The sequence below is a fragment of the Chaetodon auriga genome, chromosome 13, assembly GCF_051107435.1.
Source record: "Chaetodon auriga isolate fChaAug3 chromosome 13, fChaAug3.hap1, whole genome shotgun sequence".
Classification (NCBI taxonomy): Eukaryota; Metazoa; Chordata; class Actinopteri; order Chaetodontiformes; family Chaetodontidae; genus Chaetodon; species Chaetodon auriga.
Genome location: NC_135086.1, coordinates 24,449,169 through 24,475,154, shown reverse-complemented (window position 1 = coordinate 24,475,154; position 25,986 = coordinate 24,449,169). Strand labels below are relative to the sequence as shown.

General features: G+C 41.2%; 1 protein-coding gene across 1 annotated transcript in view; it reads right to left on the bottom strand.

Annotated features, from left to right (window-relative positions):
- itgb5 (integrin, beta 5) overlaps window positions 1–25,986 on the bottom strand; it is a 44,595-nt gene that overhangs the window by 5,174 nt on the left and 13,435 nt on the right. The window contains exons 10-13 of the mRNA XM_076746666.1: window positions 24,455–24,629; window positions 23,621–23,875; window positions 5,067–5,289; window positions 3,639–3,739 (exon numbers count right to left, since the gene is read on the bottom strand). Coding sequence (XP_076602781.1) covers window positions 3,639–3,739; window positions 5,067–5,289; window positions 23,621–23,875; window positions 24,455–24,629 — 754 coding nt within the window. The remainder of the gene's footprint in view (window positions 1–3,638; window positions 3,740–5,066; window positions 5,290–23,620; window positions 23,876–24,454; window positions 24,630–25,986) is intronic.

Below are 25,986 nucleotides of genomic sequence, written 5' to 3'. Positions count from 1 at the left end.
GCCATGCTAGAGGCTCTGTGAGGTTGTGCTGAGGCAAAGTGGCACAGCCCTCACTAGAACTAAAAATGTCTATTCTTTTTTTTTTTTTTTTTTTTTTAAATTATGCACTGATCTATTGTCAATTAGACAATATTATAGGAGAACATTGGCATACTGGCAGAGGGCTTTTTTTTTTTTTTTTTTTTTTTAACAAAAACACAGTGTTTTCTGTTCAGTGGGCACAGAGGTATACTTACATTACCTGCAACAGGACAAGGTTCATTTTCCAACAGTTGGCCTTGACATGGTTTCACAGTGAGCACTTCCACAGACTGCTTGTGGAATTTGCTGATTTGTGTGATTATTCTCTGGACTCATTATATTAGATCATATATATTTGCTAGATACTAATGGCCAAAGGGACTTTAGTATATGTATATGTATAGTTTTTCAGTGTCTTGCTCGAGGACACTATATGGACAAAAGGAGCTCTGGGATCTAATCACCAATCTTTTGAACATAATGTCCATCTTTGCTGTGTCTTCTTAAATGTTGTGCTTTGTTTAGAGTACACTGTGTTCCAAATGATTATGCAAATGAGCAGTAGGAATTGAGTTCGCTTGTGCTGAGACCACATGAACAAAGGTTCTTTCTTCAAAAAAAAAAACAAAAAAACAAAAAACAAAAAAAAACCCAACCCATCCACACAAGAAATGTTTAAAAAAATTCTCTGTCCAATGAAAAAGCAAAAAGCATCCCAAACCAACAGGTGGTGATTCAACTGTAACCCTAAGGGCATGTTGGCCAATCAGAAGCCTGAAAAAAAAAGAAAAAAGAAAAAGAAAAAAGCTATTGGGCTACCTGCGACCAGAGGTCCAATCGTAGTATGGTAGCCAAGGCATGTTTCAACTTCATCATAGTAGGATTGGACCTCTGGTTGCAGATAGCCTAATAGCTTTTTTTTTTTTGTGTTGTCCCAACCACGTACTGTACCAAAAATAGTGTGGGGACTAGGCATCACTTTTTCCATTTTTAATGACAGCTTTTGCCTGTTTTATTATTCCTGTCTCGTTAGATAACTGGTATCAACCTAAGGTGTGTCAATTACTTTGTCAGGTGATCTTAATTAAAGAGAAGCGTACTTAAAGATGTTGTTCCACATTATTAAGCAAGGCTCAGTTCTCACACAATATGAGGAGGAAGAGAGATCTTTCAGATGATGAAAGGATTCAGAGCACAAACAAATTCAGATTAAGATTTACTAAGAAATGGTTCTGTCGGGCAAATTAATAGTGTTTAAAGGGCAGCTATAAAAAAAAACACTGTTGAGCAGCAAACAGGTATTTGAAGCTGCTGGTGTCTCTTCAGTCCCAAGAATCTCTCAATGCAGAATCTTTCAGAGGCTTACAGTTATGTTGTATTTTGGTCACCTCTAACTAATGCTCCCAGTGACAAACATTTGCAGTTGGCTTCGATACACATGGTTACTAATTCAAATAGTTAGTTCACTGAGAATTGCCATGCTGCACTGGATGGTGTCAAAATTACTTCCACAAAACATGTGGAGTTCCTTAGTGACTATGAGCTACCATGGAATAAAAAGAAGAATCATGCCTTCCAGAATAAAATGATTTTCATGCAGGACAATGCTCCATTGCACACTGCATAAAACACCACTGACTCCTTGGTTGCTATGAGCATAAAGGAAGTAAAAAAAATCATGGTGTGGACCATTATCCCCTGACCTCAACCCTTGAGCACCTGTGAAAGATTCTCAAAAGGAAGATCTTTGAGGGTGGGTGGCAAAGCAGCAGTTCTGGGAGGTAATACTGTTATCCTCAAATGAAATACAGGTGGAGCTTAGAAGTTCAATGGATGAGAGAGTTGTTAAAGCAATCTCAAAGAAGGATGCAAAAATGATCTATTCAGGCAACAAATACAACAGATTTCTGTTTGAGTTCAGTTATTGTGTACTTGCACTTCTTTGAGTATTTTTTAAAATCAGCAATTTTACTTAAGTGCTTTTTATCAGAAGTACTTTGCTACACTTCAATTCGCAACCGTTACAAAGTAAAAACACAAAATCTTGTGAAAACTCCTGATAAACTGGGTGAGAATGGAACAAAAGAAAGGAGTCAAATAAGCACAGCAGCAGAGAAGAAGCTGCTGGTGTGTTTGTTCACCTATCTGTCTGTTCAGCTGTGTTTGTCTGTGGCTGCAGGAGGGCAGAGAACTCCATATGCAGAGAGGAGACGCTCTGCACTCGGCTGTCACTGTGAAAAACACACGCTGAATGTGTACACACACTGGCCCGGTGTCAGGGTGGTGTTGGAGGTGCAGACTCCAGCTTAGTGGTTTTGAACAATTAAACAATGCACAATAATGCAACAAAGTTAAGGGTGACATTATCGTGGATATTTTTTAAGCATTAATGTACCTTGGCATAGTTTAAAAAAACACCCAAGCTGTCAAGTGACCAACAGGTGCATGCTGGGTCTGGCTAAGTGCTAAACGCTAAATTGCTCATGGTGGATCCTCAAGGGGGGACTTCTACATTTGCTCCACTGCTTATGAGCCTCTTACCTCAGTGAGGTGTATGAGGTCTTTCTGCTGTTTCCAACTTTCTGTCATAGCTGTGACAGCAGAGCATCATTCAGCTCAGGGTATTTGAAAACTCTGAGGAGGGCAGGGAGACCGAGAGGCTGAGAGGACTGAACTAAACCGAGACTGGTCAAGCAAAGAAGGTGAACCAAGACCAGACTGTTGAGAACTTTGCGGTGCACAAGGCTGAGAGAACAACATTCCGAGAATACAGACACATCAGCGACCACTGTGTAGCGTAGCAATGCCGTGTTTTTTTGTGTGTGTGTGTGCTATGTGTTGTGTAAAAACAGTGCAGCCCTTGTTGTTTTAATATGTGTGTTTGATGATGCTGTATTCTGCCGTTAAAGTTCAGTTATTTTGACTCTGAATCCAGCTGTAGGCTAAAAGTGTTCCTTAATTTAACGGTACCATCATATATCACCAGATATATTTTTACTTTCAGCCTCATTTCAATCTTATTTGACATTTATTTTTATCTGTTTTCATGTCCATTCTGTCTTTTTTATGTAAAGCACCCACTTGGTGCATATGATTCCTGTCTTTGAGCTGCAACTCTTGTATGAAAGGTGCTATACAAATAAAGTTCATTATTATTATTGTTGTTGTTGTTGTTGTTGTTGTTGTTGTTACATTCTGGTACTCTTGTCAGCTCCGGTATCATGTCACCTTGTAACACATTTAGCCATTTTTATGTAAACTCCATCTTATTATGATTCCATTGTCAGTGTGTAAATGTTTAAAACACACCTATTCTTGGAAGGACAGTGCTCAAGCATGGTGTTAAGCTGTTGTGTTTGTATGTACTTTATCACATCAGAGGTGTTAAATGAGTCACATTAGAAATCAGTGGGCAACTCACTGTACTTTGGCAGGGCCCCACAATAACAACATGAAAAGTCTGATAAAAAGTGACAGTGGAGGAGGTATGTCTTGTGAAAAGTGAAACTGTTGCAGATGTAACAGATGTGAATACTTTTCCGCTGCCAGCCAGCTGGTCTGTGTGCGTGCCTGTAGTACGTGCAAGTGTATGTACATGTACATGTGTGTTTACTCACTGAGGGTCTCCACAGTGATGATTTCATCTTTGCACAGGCGCTGGCAAGTCTGGTTGTCTGCGAGCCGTCCTGAGTTGAAAAGCCGGCACTCGATACACTCTCTGAAGCAGAAAAGTACAACTTATATTTAAAACTAAGAGGGGCCTCTATTATCTTTTGCCATGAGCCAAGAAGCACTCAGAGAGCACAAATCTACACAAGGCCTGCCCAACTTCTTAAATTTGTTACTTCAACGCTGTTTATTATTTTACTCTGGGTACGTCAGCTTTAACAAATGCCCCACTGCATTCCTTAAAACACTGGAAGTTTCTCTGCAGCAAACTGTAAGCAACTGAACAGTGGGTGAACCGTGAACCACACAAACCAAATAAACTGCAGCCAGTGACTTCAATTACTGCTGCTTGAGCATGCATCAGACTGAAACAGTCCCTTTGGGTTTCAGTAATATAGATGAATCAAGTTTGTTAAAACCTGAATTTGAAGTTCATTATTGGTACAGGTGTGGTCTATTACTTTGTCCACATCATTACATCAGTGAAGGTAGGCTAAATAAAAGAAACACTTCTCTGTATGATATAATACAGTTTACCAGCACCTTAGACTGCAGCCTCCAAATGATCATACAGTTGAGTCAACACCTCCAAAACAAAACCTATGGCCTAACATCTGTCTTTTCCATATCCTGCTAATGAAACATGGTGCAGAAGCATGTGCACCTCTATTAGTGTATTAGTGCTAATGGTGCAAGTGTTGCATCTTTCAAATACTATCTCACTGGTCATATAATTGGAGCACACACAACTGACAGAGCAGCAATGACCTGTCTCTAAACTCATGTCTGGTCCAGGGTGAAAGGTTGTTCCATAAAGACTTCCATTGCCTTGGAAAACTGGAGCCATGTGTATGTAAGGAGGCCCGCTGACAGGGCACAGCAGTTATTCTGCTCAAGATGACTATTCTCTTTACTAGACGTCTGATGGCCATATAACGCCAACCTCAAAGAGGCTGAGCTGCCACACTGCATGATGCAAGTTCAAAGAACGGGGCAACAGTTTCATTTCTTTGGGTCACAATTGGAATGAGAGTTACCTGGACAACTGTCTCATGACTTCTTCATCAAAGCTCAGACAAGTAAAGAGGTGAATGAGTTATGTGCAGGTTTTGACTCCAGTTTAAACTTGATGTATTTGATAGTTTGACCTTGTCCCTGTTCGGCTAACTGCATCTCATCACTAAAGCAGATTTCTGAGGCCAAATTGGTGCACCTTGTTTCTATTTTCCACCTTCCTTCTCATATAATGATCTGCTTCCTCCATCAAATCATAAAAGCGTCACAGAAATACATGTGATGCCCAACAGGTTGTTACACATCCATCAGTGTTGTGAAGTGCTTGTTACAGTGTGGTTTGTTCCTAACACAGTCTTTACCTTTTAGTGCCACAGGCATCAGGGCACGTGGGGCATTTTTCACATGTATCTCCAAAGGCCCCTGGCTCAGCACACTGACAGCGGCCGCAAACACAGCTGCCTCGCCCACTGCACATCTTCCCATCATCTGAAATGCAGGACGACGTCTCTGTGGAGCAGATACAGTTGTCGCCAATGTATCCAGCGTGGCATTTACACTCCCCACAGTGGCATTCTCCATGACCTGGACAAGAAAAGAACAACAAGGAAGTGCTTTGGTCACTCTATGAGAGAGTCATAATACATAGCAAGGTAGATCTGATCTGATACTGTATTGATGTGATGCCATCTACAAACAGCAAATACTGGCGAAAAATACATGTAAACACTTACACATTCACATTCTGTGCAACTTAGCATAGAAACATTTTTAGAAACATCATGTAATAACGCCAGTAGCCAATCCCATACCAGCTAAGGGCGGCTGCCTGATGTTGGCAGCTGTGGGGATTTCTTTTATGCTGATGGGGTAAAAAACAAAAAGGCAGAATGTATACTAAGAATTATAAAGGCTGGACTTAGAAGTAGAAGATGAAACACCACAAACCTGATAAAACACAAGTATTGTGGAAAGGAATACACTATTGGCCAAAAGTATGTGGACACTAATGATTTTTTTCAATGATGTAACAACTCCATTCAGGCATTCCACTAAGTTTTGGAGTCTGGCTGCAGGGATTTGCACCAATTCAGCCACAAGAGCTTTAGGGGGGTCCTACACTTGTTGGCAGTCAACATTTCAATAAATCCTAAAGGTGCTGGATGGGGTTAAGGTCAGGACATTGTGTAAAATGCTTAAATTCTTCCATATTGAACTGCACAGGCATGTTGTCATGTTCAAAAAGAACTGCACCCACCAAATGTATCATTGTGCAGAAGGAAGCGTACATCTACTGAACAATTCTGCCCTAATTCTAGTCTGACATTGTTACCTTGTGGACATTAATTATAGCTTACTGACACTGTTAGTTTACTAACTGTTTATCCTGAGTAACAGGGGCATGATTTCTGGGTTTTTCAAATTCATCTTTTTGGCACTCTGGGCCATACAAGCCAAGTGCCACCTAGCTGCACTATGTTTAAGAGAAGGCTGACATCTCTACAGCCGACATCTCCAGAACTCAGGCAACTCGCACAAAACAGTCTAGAATGATAAACAGCACTTGTAAAACTTTTTTTTTTTTTTGGTTTTGGGGTGAACTTCAGGTAGAAAAGAGTTGGACACAAAGGAATCAAGCTCACTGCTTCCTCTTCCTGAGAGAACAATTTGACCCTCCTTTGCAACAGTGAACAACTGGAGCAGCTGGAGGTTTACATAGCTGGTCTAATCCACATCTACTACCAGCACTGAGCAAACTGCCCCTATCATAACATGCACTGGAATAAATCCAACAGGAGGCAAGCCGTTGGGAGAGAGCTGGGGGGCCATTGCTGAAGCTCTGATTTGTCTCAGTGGTCTTTGTGACCACTCTCCCTCAACTGCACGCTGCACTAAGACAAGAGGAATCTTTGATGGGGGGAGGACAGCAGCTGTAATCAGGGAAGCATTATTTGACAAGCTTATTTCACACTAGTTGTTCCAAGACCCTCCACAAAGACCACATTCAATGAGCTTCTATCTGAGATGGATAGGGAGTGGACAGAAAAGAGTTTACTTTAGTTAGACTTTATCAAGACAGGCTGCAGGCAGGTCAAATCCAAGAATTTGTGGTCTGTATCAGAAGACATGTGCAGAACAATAGCAGGAAAAAACATTACTACTGTGATGTGTCAGACCTACAAGGACATCGGCTATGCTTTGGTGATGATCCTGAAATGGTAAACAGTTCTCACAGGATTCCCTGTTGGATCTGAGCTGCTGTAAAAAGCAGCATGTGTCTTCATTATGGAGCCTGGAACCCCCCCAGTCCCCTGTCTCTGGTTCCAGTGTCTTAATTTTAAGGATCTGCTGCTTTTCTTTCTGCTATGTGATAGTGCAGCAAATACCTTTGAGTTTTGGACTGTTGGCTGGGCAAAAGAAGCAACCTGAAGACATCATCTCAAATTTTAGGAACTTGTGATGGGAACTGTCCACAAGTTTCAGACATTTTTCATTTTATTTGTAGACAATTAATCAATGAAATGAGAAAATAACCATGTGCTTAACTGACAGTCAAAATACGTGTTAGTTGTGGCTCTCCATCAGTCTGTCTTTCAGACATGTAAGTCATGTGTTTCAGGGGTTGGGAGACACTATGGTCACAGAAAGTTATTAATAAGGTGTGTTTATGAGCCTTACATTTGTTATATCAAACCTTTTTGAAAGTCATTTTTCAAATAGCTGCCATTACATTTCCTCTTCTAAACAATTCACATGGAAAAATAGTGAAAACAGAATCATGATCACACAAAGGAGTGAAGATTGAGGAGAAAATAGGTCATTATCATATGAAATCACTGATATCCGTCTAGGAGTGGTTGCTCCTTCTGTCCAACATGCACCCATGACAGTCGGGGATGAGAACAATCATACTATGCTGACACTCAAACTCAGACACAGTGGAGAACGAAAGCAGAGTCTATGATTAAATCCAGATCCTCAAAAAGTTCTCGGAGACTTCTCGAAATCAACAGGAAACATTTCGTCTGATCATCAGCAGGGTGGTCAGGGTTGTGCAACATGCTGTCTGGACTCACAGACATGCAATAAATGCTTTCTATTTTTGTATTGATGTCTGCACTCTTAATTACTCAGCATACAGTGGGCTGCAGAACAACACATTTTAAGGTGGAAAAACTGAGACTGATCAAATTAATCCTTTTTTTTTTGCGGCTAAGAGTCTGGAGCACCACTCCCAAACCTCAGCAGAGGAGGCCAGCATGACGAGTGGCATGTGGTTGAGTCATGGTACCAACACTGGGAACGTGTCCTGCTAGCAGGACTGCCATCAACAAACACTCTCCTCTGCTCATTGTGTGTACACAGTATGTGCCATGCTGAAGGGCTGTGGGCTGTGTAAACACAATGAGCCGGTGTTCTCTTATGCTGTTTTCTGCAATATATAAAAGTAATACAAAATATTTGTCAATATTCAATTGACAGTGTAATATGAATGGGTGGCGATAGAGGTGGCAAACAGACAAACGAATTCTGCGGTTTCCCTCAACTCCACACACTGTTTTAATGTCTTTCAGCTCATTGCTTTGGTTTTTACGGCCAACAACAATTGTTCTGGTTCAATTTCCCATCGCTCATCAGTGAGATGATGAGTTTCCAGATGCAGAAGGCAGCTGTTTTCAGTAAAAAAGAAGCTCAGATAAACCCATAGCACACAAATGGCAGGCAGACAAAGATAGCAACTAGCTGGTGACATAGTGACGCACTAAATACTTCAATCAGGGCATGGTGGAGACCAAAACAGAGCAACAAGGGGGTGAACACTGGGCCTACATTTGCCAGATGGCTGGGAGAACGACTCCAACCGAATACTAATGTTGCTCCAATTGAAAGCAAGTAGCGAAAGTACTTCCACTGACACAACCAGTCAAGGAGCCGTCTTACTCTACCTAAATAAGAGATCCCAACGAGGACATACTGTTGTAGAAGCATCTCAAGTGTGCTATCTTAGATTTTATCCGTCCATGAGTTAGAGTTGTCAGTGCCTTGTCAAATTGTCTCCAAGGTGCTGCCTCTTTATCTAGATACTGATAGCCAGTTCACCAGTCTTGAGCTAACTGGCATGCTGACAGAAAAGAATACCAGCACTCAAGAATACATAAGCTCTCATACGATACCATCACTATGCCTGAAAACAAATATTTGGAGCACGTGCAAAGGCTCTTTATCCCACCATTCCTTTAGTTACTGAGCTGCTTAGTTATTATATGTCTTTTGGCTGTTTTGCCGAGCAATTTTGATTTGCTGCTCAACAGTGAGATAAAACGCTGCTCATGATAAACACAGCTGTGTCAGAGGAGGAGGAGATGTGGAATGTCTTCAGATCCTTCAGAGCTGTGACCTTCCTCTTTTGCTTGCAACTTTTCCATGACGTTTCTCTAGACATTCAGTCAGCCTGGACAAGCAGCCAAGTTGAGTCAAAATGACACAAGAAGGAGCTGCTGAAGACAAACCAAACTGAGACTTTGCCCTCAGACAGCAGGCTGCTTTCCCTTTCCTGAATAATACATCTTTTCAAACTATTCATTCCTTTATTTCAGATACAGTATGTGCTGACAGTTCCAGCATTCCATCAGATGAGTGAAAGTGAGAGGGATATGGAAGTTCATTGATGACAAAATAATTGAGAAAGCAATTGCGCATTAGGGTTCAAGCCATGAGTGAATTAGTTGATTTGAGGTCGCATGGGGAATTGTGTAACTACATTTGAGCCAGCACTATAGATTCTGATACTCATAATGTCTGATTCCCCTGAGCACAAAGACAAACTGAGAGGAGAGAGTCACCTGTTCAATCTGACCTGGAAGTGAAGGGTCATCCTGTTCAAACTGTCATTCTACTTTCAAAATAACAGCTGGGACAGTGGCATTTTTTTAACCAGCAGATGGAGACAAAGAGCAGTATTTCGTTTCTGTATTATCTTAAAAATCCAAATGTATCAACACTAAATAATGAAACTTGTCTTTGATTTGCTGGCAAATGACCTGCTTTATAATAGCGGAGAGAGTTAAAATTTATTTAGAAGTAGTTAGTGGCTGTATACCATAGTGACCATGACCTTTTGTGTTCTATTTCTTGTTTGATTTTCTGAACCAGATGTAGGGTTTTCTTATTTCTTTCTCTTTATGGTTTCATGAAGAAATACATTAATGAATGAGGCTCATTGTCACTCCCAAGCTGAATGAATTATAGGATGTGGTTACATTTAGAATGACAGCATTTTCAGATTAGGCATGTTGAAAATCCAACATACCAGTATGAATAAACTAGGCGACAGTGGGCGATGAGTTGGACCACCAACCGTAACTAAAATAGTGGGCTAAACGATAAAGCATACAGGCATAAAATGTGTAAATCACATGTTGTCCTAAATAGCCAAATGTTCACCAATCACTCGTTACAGAGGAACAATGGATTCAAAAATGGACCTAAACTTTGAAAAAGACACGAAGCTAACATCCAGATGCAGCAACCACTTGCAATCTCAAAGTCCCAAAAGTTGTAAAAGCAGCTGAACAAATCAGTGCCTGTGCACTCTCAAAGGTTGACTTGCAGACAGACGAGCACTGTCAAATATTTTGTCATTAATATACTTCCATAGTGTACAAGAGAAAGAGCAAATCAAATCTGGAAACCAGGCTGTCAAGAGTACTCAGTCTGGTGCAGCGGGGTCTCCCCCATGTTGCTCGCTTCCTCTGCTGAGCACATTTCAGATCACTGAGCTAATTCACATCTTGCATTGCTACTGCAGAGTGGGATTAAAAAGAAATACAACAGTGAGAACGGTCTAGCTCCTCCATTGCCTTGCCTTTCAGCTCTTCACAATACACCAAAGAGTATAAAGACCACATAAATGAATAAAGCTCAAATTCTCATTGACTTGAAAGACTCAGTAGCGAAGAAAAAGTGGGCAAAAATATGCATCGACATGACTGAAATTTCCAGAGCCACTATTAAATGAATCTTGAGGTGAGACTATTTTGTCAAGTGTTTTACAAGAATGGACTCTGAAACTCAACTTGTGGATGAGATACCATTACAGAGCTCAAAGGAAATTATCTGAATTTCCAGGACAACTGAGCAAATTCCATCTACTGATGAAGATCATGTGATATATGATCAAAAGCTCCATGAACATAATTTGAGTATACAATATGCAATAATATACAATATAATAAATGCCTATATGTGCATGTACGATTACTGATTGTCACACCAGTTAAATGCCAGTAAATCTACTGGGGAAAAGTAACAATTATGGGATCAAGAATGTTTTTCACTAAACCAAGGCAGATAGAGTTCAGAGGCAGATTGGAAATGCATTTCCACATTTTCTGCCTGGAGACATGCTGGATTTCAACATCATATTTAAACAGGCTTAGGGGAATATTTAGAGATTATAAAAGAGGAAATGGACTGCTGGGTCATTTTTAGAGGGATAACTGTTGCACCTTATCATGTAAATGTGCCAGACAGTGAGTGCTTGGGCTTTAAAAACAAACAGGAGCACAAGTAATGCTGCCCTTTTCATTAAAGCACTCAAAGTAAACAAAATGTTCCCAGAGCAAATTATATCTGACATCTGAAAGCAACAGACCTTTGTGCATATCCAAATATTTCCTGTCTGCAGTGATAGAATGAACAAAGAAGCGTTTGACCAATCATCCTCTCTCTGGCATGGTTTGTGGGGGGAAAAAACAAGAAAGGGAGAATGTGATGGACTGGACACAGATGTGTAATCCGTCAGACGTCTACAAAGCTAGACCCAGTTGTTTTAGAGCAGCTGGGGCTTGTGATTTGGAGTTATTTGACCTTTTTTGGATTTAAACCTACAATTATGAAGCTTATTTTTTTTGCCAATTTTTCCAAATCTCTAATCGAGGCAGAAGCTGGCACAAATGAAACCAAACAGATCGTATTTAACACAACCAAACAGTGATTACACAAAGTGCAATAGGCTTCTCTCAGATTTGAAGCATAAGACCAGTTTTGCAACCAGCCAAGATTCTTCCTCTGGTCTGGAGGAATCATCTCCTACAAAGCTAAAGGGGTCGTCATAGCAAACTCAGTGACCCTCATTAGGAATGCAGTGTCTTGATATGATGTGGTAGCATGCAGAGGGATTGGACAGAGGGTCGAAATGCTCCCTCTCCTATCAACTGTTGACGCAAAGAGAGAAACAGTCACTTCCTGCAGTGGCGGTCAAAGAGCTGCCTGTGTCCCAGAGGTTGCACTGTGTTTGTGTGTGCATGTCAGTTGTGTGTAAATGTCCTATTTTCTGCTCTCAGCTGAGTCTGATGAAAAGCTTCACTGAAAATTTGAAATACTTGTGGTGTACCCTGGGTCACCTACATCACAAAGAATTCATACATTTGAAAAAGGGAAGTAAAAAGGTAACACGTCTGTCTCCTGGAGGATGGAAAATGTAGACAGGCTTTATTTCTTGTGAGAAATCCTGCAGTACATTATTGGCATACCTGTATATAATCTTTCAAATAATGTTGCCACAAAGTGAAGGTACTGAAGGCAAATATTACATCAGAACAGCAGGCCTATTCTTTAAAACTAAAACTAACTTTCTACTAAAACTAACTAAAAACTAACTTTCTCAGCTTTGAGAAAAAAAAAAATGTTTTTGTTGGCAGGTGTTGGTTAATCACCATGTTAATCACCTAGGGCTGCAAATAATGATTATTTACATCATCAGCTGAACTTGCCACGGTGAAAAATCATGATCACAATTTCCCAGAGCCCCATATAACATAGTGGTCATCTGCTATAGGTTTTTCAATGGCTGATGCGATATTTAGAGAGCGGGACAGACAATGGATGATGTATAATGCCAATATCATGTTGATGTTCTTATGCATATGATAAAATGCAACAATTTAAAAATTAAATTGTTTATTAGACTAGTGTGATTAATTATGTGTCGCTCACCAAACTGCTTCATTAGGACAAATTGATACTATTTGTCTGCCATGGACATATGTTACCATTAGAATCCATTGTACCTGGGATAACTGAAGCACAGCCACGGTGGTGGTGGTCAGACCAAAGCTGAAAGTATAAACAACCACCATAGTTTATTCTAAAAAAAGTATCTAAATGTATGACTATGCACAGCTTAAGTATTCCAGTTAATACTACCACATCTAGTGTGTCTGGTGTGGCTTCTCTGTCGGACTTAAAAAAGCAAATATGTCAAATGACAGAGTGCTTGGTGCATTAATTTCAGAGAAGTTCGGCTAGACAACTCTACCGTAGCATGCAGCCCCTCCCTGACCCTGGGAAGGAACGCACAATACGACTGCATGACTTTAAATGGGAGCTCTGACAGCAGAACAATATCAGCAAAGCCACTCAACCTAATTACATAGTAGGCTGTGGGATACGATTATGGTTTGGTCATAGGCTCACACTGGCTTGAGAGCATTTCTTTTTTGCGTGTTTGAGAAAAAAACACATACAGAGAAAAAGGAACCAGAAGCTGCTCCCATCCTGCTTTGCATTCAAACTCAGCCCAATGTGTCAGTGTGTGATATGAACATGGAGCTTGATTGGACTTACTTCAAGCTCCATGACACACTTTGAACATATTTAACTGCCCAATATATGCACTTATTACTTCAGGACTGGTAGAGAAAATCCAACCCATTTGTTGTAAAGTATCATTTCAGTCTCCCAACAATGCATAAGATAAGATAGACTTTATTTATCCCACAATGGGGGGAAATTCACATGTTACAGCAGCAACAAGACAGAGTGCAAGAAGTCAGAGGACAAGAAGACAAGAAAATATTGCACAAGTGTTATATACCCAATGGTAATTTACAATATATACAATACGTACACTTATTTACTTGTACGTACTACTCATTTAAAAATGACGATTACACATGAAAACAGGAAAAATGTGAGATGTGATCAGTACAATGCATAAGCAAAGCTCTTCCCACCAGACACAAAGTGCCACAACAGCATTGGAAACAGAAGTGATACTTTGATGACAGCAGGAAGAACCACAAAAACAACCAGCAGAGAAACCCTCTACGTGATCCCTGTCAAGCCTCTGGAGTGACAGTGGCTTCTGCAAACAAGGGGAGTCAACAACAGTCAACTCTCCACCGTGAGAAATAACATTCAAATTTAGTTCTTGTGTCTCACCAAGCACAACCACAAACATGTTTGTATCATTTTCCCAAGCAGTGAGGGTTCTTTAGCATTACTAGAGGACACTGTCAAAGTTTAAACATAGTCACAGGTCAGTCACATTTTCTGTCATTCATGAGGAATGATTACTTATCCTCCTTCAGGGCACAAAGGTGGTGGACATACTGTTCTGATAAGTTAAGAGGGAGACAAAACACAGTGGCTTTTCCGTTTGCCTCTTCAAACTCAGACCTTTGCTACCCAGGAAGGAGAAAAAGCAAACTTGATGCAGGGGGAGTGGTGCTAAATGTCATCTAATTTGAGGGTGAAAATACTTCTAGAGATTAACTGCATTTCAAGAATCCCATAAATATTAAAGTCAGATAGAACCATGTTGTCCTATTAAAAATGCCTATGATTCATCAATAAATCCTTCAATCTAGATAGTACTGTCAAATTTAGATGCCCGCAGCACACAGCATCTACATACTACTCCAGTGTTACTGCAGCTGCCAGCAGCACAGTGCACAACATAAAAGCAGGTTGGAGGTCCAGGGGACATGCTCTAGATGCTACTCACAAACAAATCTTCCTACTTGCCATGTTTGTTTCGGACATCCACATAAAAGCAAAAATTTGTCTTTTAACAGTGTAATTATCAGATGTTCAGGGCTACTTACATAAGGAAGAATACAACGTGGCATTATGTCATATGTAGGAGAAAGAGGCCAACAGTCAAGCTGATGAGGATAGTGACGCAGAGCCACAACTGGTGGTGTCACTGTGGTAAAGGTGAACCAATGGAAAAAGTGGAGTCACTATGCTGCAGCGAATTTCAACAGCCAGTGCTATTACACTAGAGTACTGTATTTAACAAAGAAAGACTATTTTTTCACTGTGGGAAAAGTTTGATAACAAACCCAAGAGATGGCAAGCTACTGATTTTCATACCTCTCACACAATTTCTCACAGTCACAAGACATCAAGTGCAAAAATGAATAAATAAATTGGTAATCCTATGCAGGACTCATCCCAAAAGTGCTTAATTTTGTAATCTATCACTGGTACCTCTGTTTTTTGAAACAGAACATAGTTGTAACTATTCATCCACTGCAACAACGCTGGATGAAATTAGTTTAAAAAGCAGACTGGGCACGTGTCAATGAGGAGATCTGAATGTGAATCAGCAAAATCAATAGGTACTGCACATTATTGCACAGTCCAGAAGTGTGTCTGCTTCAGACACAGCTTTGGATTTGGGTTAGTGCAGCTCCCTTTGAAGGTCTAGACATTAGTGCAGTGCAGAGGCTCTGGGCAAGACTATCCAATAGGAGCGGCCTGTGAGTGGCCATGGAAGGCAAGGAACGCAGTGCATTCTGGTTGTTTCAGGATTTTTTTTTAGCTTTTGAGAGCAGAAGGGAATACCACAGCCCTTTTCTCTCTATTTTCTCAGGTCATCTAACACCACTTTCAAAAATATTTGCAGCTTTCCAGCAATGAAATTCCTCCTTAACACACAGAATGAGAGTGCTGAAGATTATCTCGTCAAAACTCTGGTATAATCATTCCTTAAAGCCATCAAAATGAGCTTTGAAAGATATGAAGGCCACAGTAAATGTGGTGGTGTATTGCAGTGTAGTATATTATTCTCTTCCACTTGTACTTACCCATTTAGTACATTTTTGAAACCAATTCCATGTATGACACTTAAAATTCAATTTGGAACTCCTGTGATGTGTGTTTTCTATATACTGCGCAATGTTAAGCTCACATGTTACTGTTTAAAGGGCTGTTAAAACAATATTATGACCCTATCTTTGTGTATCTGAGTGTGTGTGTGCCTCTGTCAGGGTAAAACAGCTGAAAAATGTGGGCTGTTAAAATGTGCAGGCCAAGACAAGCTCTCTTTTGTGTGCTGAGCCAAGCTGTTCGTCACCAGAAATAACAGACAGTCAATATCTGGTCTGTATGAGATGTGGGGAGTAAAAGCCTTCAGAGAGAAATAACTTCTTCTTGGGCTATGTTTGTATTTGTCTGCCTGTAAAAGAGGAATAACGCCACCTCCAAAATAATCGCCCTGTAGAGTTCACTGTGACTTAAAGAACATGCAGCAGCATCAAACTGGGAGCAATGACAGGTATGAGCAGCCCTGTGTGATTTTTACATGGACAGCATCATGTGTTTGACGGACAACAGTCATTACCAGCTGTGACTAGAGTGTTTACTTCTAGATTCCCCTCAGTTGCAGAGTCATAGGATACCTCCACATCCACTGACATTACTCACAGTGAGCAGAAGACCTATAAAAGGAATAACAGAGGAGAACCCTTAAGACAACATGATTATCTCTGTGACCTGAGTTTCAGAAGTCTGAGGCAGTCAGCTATGCGGTAAATGCTGACATTTGCCGTGCAAGCATTTTGTTTGTTGACACTCCATGTAGTGCTGGGGGAATGATTGTGTCATCAAAATACATTGGAACTGACACTGCTTTTTTGTTGGATGGTTGGCACAGCTGAAATGCCGATCAAAGGAATAAAGAAAATCTCCTTCCAGCCACAACAAAGTCAAAGTTCTATCTCTATTAGCCAGCCTCTGTACGCCTGGCATCTTAACCTGATGGTATTTGGTATATTTTGAGCAGTAGGCTACACTGGAGGCTATCATCAAACTCATAGCTTCTTCTGAGGAGATGCACATAAACTCCAGCTGGACCTCCACGAGAACTGCTAAGCTTGTGCCATTGCCTCCACTACACAAACCAGATGTACAGTTGTGCCTTGAATCAAAGTCAACATAGCCACAATACACCTTACTTCTACTTACTTTAAAACTGCATGAAACTTTTTTTGGCCACTTGGGGGCAGCAAAAACAAGCTGTAAACACAACACTGACATTTTATCAGCATATGCTTCCAGCTACATATTTACACGTCCAACACAGGAGGTCCCCAGGTTACGACGTCCCCGACTTAGCGCAGCTAACCATTACAAATGAAACCTTCATCAAGTCATACATTTTTCTGTTCCGTGATACGTACAGTGTGCAAGGAAGAATATGCACTATGCAGTCGCCTGAGCAAGGAAAGCCCTCGTCTCAGTTCCTGCGTGCCACCATTATGCATCGTTCAGTACTTACTTACATAATATGAGTGTATGACTCGACTTAGATGGAAAAGAACGCATCTTATTGGTAAACTGGGGACTCCCTGTAGTTACATAGCAAGATTAACATTCATTTGTAGAGATGTTTCAACCCCGTGAATCCAAAATCATTTGAATCATTGTTCACATAGAAATATTAATTGCAGCAGCTTGAAGTAAAAATAGTAAAGTCGTGATAGTTTCACTTCCATAGAATATTCTAGCACTTTTTCCAGGCCTCAGCATGTCAGTCCTGGAACTGATACTGAGGGGCAGGTTAGCCATGGATTTATAAGTCTATGGCAAATCTCTCTGTCTGCAATCAATGTAAAAAAAATTTCTATTCTCTGAAATCTGCTCTACAAAAAGCTCAATTCAGGAGCTGTCCTTTATTTATTTTTCCATCAGCACCCTGGTCCAACACACTGTGGACCACGCAGCATGCATCTAACATCGAGCAGGCAGCTGTGATTCTTTTTTTCTACCCCACTGAAACAATCACAGTCAGCTGTTTCACTTGAAGGGTCTAAATCCTGGGGACCTCTGGGGGCTCTTAATGCTGAAGAATCACCCAGAAGGCTGAACCGGCCAAAAGCCTGACAGACTTCAACATTAGCTCTGAAAGCAGATGCTGAGCCATAACATGACACCCAACATTTCCAACACTTTTCACTTGATTGTGTAAATGCATCTGTCAGGTGCATACATGGTGACGTTTGCATGTGAATATTTGACAGCTTTGTTAAAAAATGTGAACTTCTAAATTATAAAGGACATTTCCTGAACTTTCTGCTTTATCCACATCCCCCTTTATTTTAAATATTAACCACTTTTGTTGGCAACTTTAGCACCAACTACACAAATAAAGTGATATTGAGATCTCAAACATACCACAACTTTATTAGTCTACACACAGTGATAGGATCAGGGTGTGGCCTTGTATCTGCAGCATTTCACCACAGGTCTTTGTCTACAGCGGTCAAGTTCAGTCAAGTCTCATAGAGCTGAGAGCAGAGGGAGGACTCATCCGGTGTTTGTTTTACCTCAGGGTCTGAGGACTCAGTGCCAGGTGCTCAGGTAGCTTTGTTAAGTCAGCAACATTGCAATATAAAGTGCACCTAAATTCGCCCTCTCCCAGAACCATAGAACGATCAGGAGTGTGCTCAACGTTTCAGCAATATGTGGTTACAAGTTTCATTATTTGGAATTCACAGCATGGGTACACCATGACATCACAGTTGCTACTGGTCTAAAAACAGCAGCTGACATACAACTAGGCTTGACTGGAGAACATAAGGATTTGTTTCTTTTAAGTTAATGATTTAATGTGGATTGCAACATGTTTCAAAATGGTATTCCAACCTCCATCTAATTGACAAACTACAGAAGAGCTGCCACAATGGAAAAACTCCAACACATTACCTCATTGAAGCCAGGGGGTACAAACAAGACAGTTGCTAGTTTTGAAGAGGACAAAGAAGATACTTCCATTATAAGACGTCATCTATAGTTCAGTCGACAAGAAGAGCTCAGAAAAAGAATGCAGAACAAAGATGACTAAGAGTAAACTTCCCAAAAGGGAATATTACAACATCTTAAGTGTCACTTTGGTTAACTGAAGTGCAAAATATTTCGTGATTAGACTTATGTGTGACCTGCTAAAGGAAGTAAGACCTAATCAGTTTACTAACAAGCTTTGAACTATACATTTTCTGGTTTTAACAAAGCACTGATATTTCTCCTGGAGTGGGAAAGTTTGCTTCTAACAAGACACTGGCTTGTGACTTGATTCTCGGTATAATCAAAGAAACAGGAGTTCTTGTACTTCAGTTTCAGCCCACAGCTGCTAAGGGTGAGGCTGCACATATTTTCTTAATGGTGAAAACACTCAGGAATATTACCTGTGTTTTAGCAGGTTTTTTACTATGACTAGGAGAACACCTTGAGCCTCTGTATTCCCCCTGTGCTGTCTGTTCCTGTCAGACTGGACTGCTTTAAACCTAAAGCAAAGAAAAGATCATCTCTGTTTAACTGATGGGTCCTCTGACTAAACAAAGAGCCCAATTAAGCCAAAAGGCACTTTGGGTCTGAGAACCCTTTCGTTCAGTGAAGCATATTTCGAGTGCTGCTTGGCACCAACAAGAATAAACACATATGCTCCTGTTTACTCTATTAAGAGACACACATATGCATGCATACACATGGTGTGCACACACACAGTGTGTATGTAAGGATGCAGCTCTGGGACAGTGGTTTTATTTATGGGGTAACAGAGGGTTTGTGTCTGGAAAATAGAGCCACGTTATTTCTGGCAACCGGAGACTGCTGAGTGCTTACATCATTATTTAGAACCAGCTGAAGTCGGCAGTAGAGATGTGGGTCAAGGGGGCAGGAGGACTAGGCAGTCAAGACTTACTCGAGCCTTGTTAAAAAGCAGACAGGAGAGAAGAGGCCAAGCAACACAGCACTTCTGAGGCAGATAATGATGTCAAGAGTAAAAAGACATACCACCTGATACTCCTCAACCAACACGTAACATAAGATTTGTAGATTTATCAGTCAGGCTCTAAAAAGAGTGAGTGACTTATCCGTGCGTGAGTTTCCACTACACACTGGCCCACATTAAACACTCAAGTTTGAATCAGGTCATTCAAGTGTACATACAGCACTCGTCTGTCTATACGTTGATCACCTTAAGGGGAAACTCTTCAGAGAACCTTGGAGGTCCACAGACAGATGCAGACGTAAACAGAAGGACTGATGGCTGCACAGATAGTGAGGATAAAATTACTGAACATTCAGACACAGATAGTCGTCCAACAGATGTCATCTGAGCCCAGATACAGTACATCCTCCCCCGTTTCCTACATCTCACCACATCTCCTTCATAGAGCAGACTGACAAACAAACTTTTAGAATATTGTTAACTCAATAACCCAGGATTGGACAAGAATGAGCTATTGCTAAAGTGAGGTGCACGACATTAGAACCATTCATTGTTTGCCTCCAGGTGCTTTTGTTTTTCTCTGCACATCAGCAATTTAAGTAAATACTTTTCTGTTTGTCATTGCTGCTTTTACACATGAATGTTTTTACAATCCACTGTTTATCGATTTTGTTGAGAAATAACTCATCATTCAATATACAAAAATTCACAAAAAAAAAATTCCTGAGCTTTACCAAAACAATGCTATAAAATATTATATATACATTCAACAGGTCACACTAAGCAATACCACCAGGTGGGCGTTGTAGCTAATGTTGAAGGGCTTTAGAAAGCATTTCTTCTAAAGGTCACTAGATGCTGGCAACAGAAAAATAATAGAAAACCCCTAACTTTTTTTCCCAAACAAATTGGATAATTTCAACTCTTTCAATGCCAAAGTGCTGATTTTGTAAATCAAAGTTTTAATAAAATATTAAGGCTTTAAGTTGTAGAAATGCTTTGATTGTCAAATCTCTCAAACTATCACACGCCGGAGATTCATGTAATATGTCTGCTAAAGAAAAGCTAACACCTGCTAGCTTGCTACGTTCTGACCATTAGCGACCATCTTAGGATTGAGGTAATTTGCCATTTTCAGCGTAGATAAGGGTGTACGTTCGATGGGGGTGTTGAACACAATAGTAAATTGGTCTGCCACTGGCTTAGTGAAATGGGCGGCCAACAACCACAGTCAACGCCCGTTGAGTCAGATTAGCTGGAACTACAGTGTAAACTTCATGCAGATCTACAACAGCTCTGTGACGTTTACGAGGGCTTTCTAATGAAACCCAGCGGTAAGCTTGTCTATTCACCAGCCCAAAAAGTGAGTTTACCTGATCTGCCACAGAGATATCTTATCACAGCCAAGCATCACAAAAGCAAGCTTCAGTATGCTGGATAAGAGGAAGAAAAACATTTTTGAGTCACTCATGGCAAGTGGCCATTGTAGAAGCTTATAACTAGCAACTACCAACTATTATGACACATTTCAGTGGGAAGAGGAAAAAGACTCGTAAATCTAAAATGTCACCATCTTTTTTGGCTGTTACTTCCACCAAACCAGCATTTGCTGAGTCTTGCAGTAGTGTTCCTGGTACACCAGCATATAAAGGCACACTGGGGAACTGTGCATTCTAGTGGTTTTGGCTGGTTCGGCTGCCTTGTGTCACTGCAACCCGTACACATCCATTTAATGCGTGCACACATACACACAAAATTACAGCCAAAGCCAACAAGCAGTCTGGCCAGCAGGTGTGAGCCACAGTTGGGTGTGGAGTGCTGCCTGCATCCGTCCCTGTGTCCTGTGTCCTCTTTACCCATTCACTTTGAAGCCAACACAGAGGAAAGGGCCTAAAAGTGAAATTTGACCAGTCATAGACTTTGCATGTCAACACATCCATCTCAAACTGAGAAAACTTGATCACACAAAGTAACATGGTCTTTGTTCAGGAAGGCAAAGAAGGAGCAGACACAAACACAAAAACAGGCTGAGAGATAACAGAAGAGCTCAAAGTACTGACTGAAAGAACAGAATAACAGAAACCAAAACAACTACATTGGATTTCACTGAAAAACATGATGGAGTGTTGACATGCACTAATAGGGAAATGAAAATATTCCCTAAAAGGATGAAGAGAAGAAGTTGAGACAATCATTTAAGTGGCAAGTCTGAGCATTTTGAACATACAGACAAATGGACACGTGAGCCAGTCATGTATCAAATCAGCTGGACAAATGCACGACGTCAGCGTTTAGTAAACTGATACACTGTAATAATCTGAAAAACAGGCTGAGCTGTAGGAGCAAATGGAGAGGGATTTATAAAATGCATACTAGTGCACCTGCACAGCAGCTCGTGTGATATTGTGATATTGCCAAGACAAGAACAATTGTCTTGGCAATATCACAAGTTCAACAACTGATACCAAACACTCTCCAACCAGCAGCATTTCAGATTCACAGGCTGATAGCTGTACCACAGTGAGCTCCATGGGAAAACTACTTTTAGACATTCAAGGAGACGAAGAAAAAAACCCACTGAGGATACCATGCCAGCTGATTTTCTCTTTAATGAAATCTGCTGTGCCTTTAGGCAGTTTATCAGTCTGAACACCCCAGATTTTCCCAGACAAAGGACTACAAATGAGCAGCTCTCAGTGGAGTGTGGCCAATCCAGGTGCAGCACGACACAGTTTACAGGATATTTTTGCATGCTGAGGGGCTCAAAAACAGACCTTAAAAGCATTTCTAGTAGGCTTTCAGTAACATGCACACAACAGTTTTTACAGCAGCACGCCTTACACAGGGCAGTCCACAATAATTAACTGTCAGATTCAGAGGAGTGAGGGGAGGAAAGTGTGGAGGAGGCGTACCGTTTGGTATCATTAGGAACTCATTATGGCTCCACACTGGGCAACCACAGTGAGAAAGGAGGAAAGAAGAGCAGCAGAAGGTAGTGGACTGTTAAGATTTAATGACTGGTTATGGATGATCGGCACTTCTGTGCATTCGGTGTTCCCAGGCTGCTGCTGACTAAGCCAAAGACTTCTGTTTCTACTGGATATAGATAAATAGAGGCAGGCATTGTGTTAGGAGATTGTGCCAAAGCTGGCCCCACTGTCACAAAGCACACTCTGTGGTTTCACAGGAACAGCCGTTGGCTTGGGGATGAGCCAGAAAGTAGAGTCTTGGACCCGATGTTCTGGGAACACAACAGCCTCGGTTTGTTTGGTATAGCTGGGCAGATACACTGAGCCAAACCTGCCCTTTCATACTGAGTCTCTTTGGGCATCAGAGTGAAGCAGGGACGGCTCAGCAAGAGGAAAAGGATTTCAAGTTGGCATCAGCACATGAATTGCTGATTAACAGAGCATATTCATGTCTCAGGATGACAAAATGGAGATAATCGAAGGCCACAGTGCTTCAGCTAAAAGCTTTGACAGTCATTAGAAAATCTCAATGTCTCTTGTGCTCATTTGGCCCCATATTTATTTCACTCTCTATTCCAGCAAACAAGTATCTCCACCTCCTGCAGGTCCTCGATCACTCTACAACTTGTCATATAAAAATAAGCCCCCTCAAGGCTAAAGCAAAACAAAATGCAAGCTTGACATCTGAACAACTACTATTGCAGCTGCTCCTCTGAGCTTCTTCTGGGAGCAAAGCCAGCAGCCCTGCAGGTGACTCTTTCAGCTCACACAGAAAATAAAAGCTGGGTTAGTCTTGGTCGAGTCATGAGAGGGCCAAACCACCAAGACACACCCAGAGCAGGTATGAAACGTGACTCAACACCATCAATGTGCATTATCTTTAATTATAACTCATAACTAGAAGCAGATCTAAAGAGTTAACAGCAGGTTTGATGTCAGCTTATATTCTCATTAAGTTCAATGCCCAGGAAGGTGCGGTCTCTCAACAGCTGTACTTCAAACCACCACCTCACCACAAGCACAGCAACTCAGTGTAATAAAAAAAAACAATTCTCTTAACATCACCCTGACAGCAGAGTTTGAATCCATAACTCAGGTGAAATCAGCTTCAGTGGAAATATGGACTGTCTATAAAAGATATTCCTACCTGAGCAGAGGATGCCTTTGTGTCGAGCACAGGAGAAGTCATCACACTCGCAGAAACTGCCGTAAATCTTGCCAAATTCAGACTCAAAGCACAGACACTGGTTGCAGCTGCACTCTCCTCGGCCACTGCAGATCTGCTTGCCCTCGGCTTCTCGGCAGGCGCTGAGGTACATGCTGCTGGCCTCACCCTCCTGGCACTCGCAGCGGGCGCCCAGGTAGCCCGGCTCACAGTGACAAGACCCACAATTGTAAGTGCCTGCAAGGGCAAGAGTTCCTTTATTCCAGTCCATAATTTACCCCTTGATCAATTCTACAGGATTATTCAGCCACACCTATCATTTGCACGTTTCTGTTCTGTGTGATTAACAAGGCTCATGGTTTTTGGTTTTTAGCTATTTTTACAAGCACAAGACTTTTGCAAGAGCTGATTTTCACATTTGTATGTCCACTTCAAAATTGTTGCATCTGCTCCTGCAAGGAGATCTCTGCATAAAATAGAACAGTGAACAGTAAACTGCAGGGCATTTTGATCGAAATGATCTTTGCAAAATCACATCTCTTATAGTCAATATCAATACAGATGCATTTGTGGATTCCTAAGTGATAAATAAAAGAATATGATGAGACCTGGTGATGCCATGCTAATTCATCCAATAAGCACTTACTCCTTTCCTCCTCTGAATGCCTTCAAGCCACTCTTAAAATCAAATAAACGTGAATGTAAAGCGGGTTGGTCTAATCTGATTAGGCTATTATTCCTATTATTGTTTTGACATTTAGCTCCTAATAAAAGAGAACTAAAATCAATGGAACACTGCAATGCAAGATGAAGTACCAATGGAGCTGCAGATGCTGCTGTTGGTTTGCGCCGTCTGACTGCAGCCACAGTCACACTGATAATCCACAGTCACCTCCAGGCGGTCTTTGAACCCCACCGGCTTGATGGTGAAGCTCTGGTCAGTGCCACGGGGAGGGCAGCCCCTCGCCTCCACACTCACGTTGAACGATACCTACAAAGGAGAAAAAAAGGAAGCGGTGTAATTAGAAAGAAAATACACAAATACTGGCACTGATGGAGAGAGGAAAGTGACTTCCTGTTTGTGGATTGAGAGGGTTCAGGTCACGTTCAGATGATGTGAGAGACACAAGAGTAGAGTTTTATACAACAGCAACATCACACAGCCTCTAAACCCTGACATCTTCAATGACCACCTTCAGTTGCCATATTTCTACATGACCTGATCCAACCCACCATCTTTTCACTTAAGCAACCAAGCCACCATACAAACACTTGGCAGCTGCCAGCTAGCCTGTGAGCAGACATGAACTACATATGACCCTGTGTTGTTATGTTTACACCAGTGGACTTATTTCACCCAAAGAAGAGTTTACAGCGTGCAGCTGATGTGGCTTAGCCTGCACAGAAAGACGCAACACTACACCCATTTGATTGCTCTGAGGAAGGAAGTCTGGAAAGAAGGAGAAACCCAACCCCAGCTGTTTTTCCTCCTCCACCATGAGCACGTTCTTCTGGTACTTTCCTCAAATTTACTCAATCACAGCAACCATTCTCAGTGCTATCTGTTTAATATACAGCTCAGTGTAGCTGCCTTGATTTTAACTTATGAAATTATGCTGCAACAAATTTGCATAACTGCATAACTTGCATGACTGCTGAAATGGTAAACAAAACATATAAGAGTACGACAAAGGCTAAAAAAGGACAGAGTGGAAAGCTTCTACTGGTTTGGCTCCTTGGATCAGAAATAAAGCACTGACTGTGAGGGTTACGTGCCAGATTCCAACTTTAATTTGAGGGTGTTTACAGCCATTTTAGATATCCTGTGTAGTTACTGTAGCTCTTTTTATACATGGCTTCCCAGCTTTTGACAGCAAATACAGATAGACTGACAGATAGACAGACAAACACAAAGCTATAAAAAGAGTGAGCTAAGGTTGCATATTCTATTATGGTTCAGAGATCAATACTGCTTCAGCAGGAAGCCAATATTCTCTGCTTTGGAGCTCTGACTAGAAGCACTTGACCATCTGAAGACAAACTTACACCAAAAGCAAATATTCCACCCCTGCAGCACCTGCTGTTCTTGGCAAGAACATCTGTGTATTTAGATCTGGATCTCCAAAGCAAAGGGCATTTCCCTCTGTGTTCTGCTCAAATTCAGGACTTAATATGTCACAACCTGGGCAAAGCCTGTCCCATACAAATGTCATCTGCCAGTATCTGCAGTCACAACCAGCCATCGGTGTTCCAAATTTTCATCATCTAATTAATTTAGGAAACCACACTGTAAATACATTATAGAAACTGGATCAAGCCACTGCAAGGAGGAAATAATGGACACATAA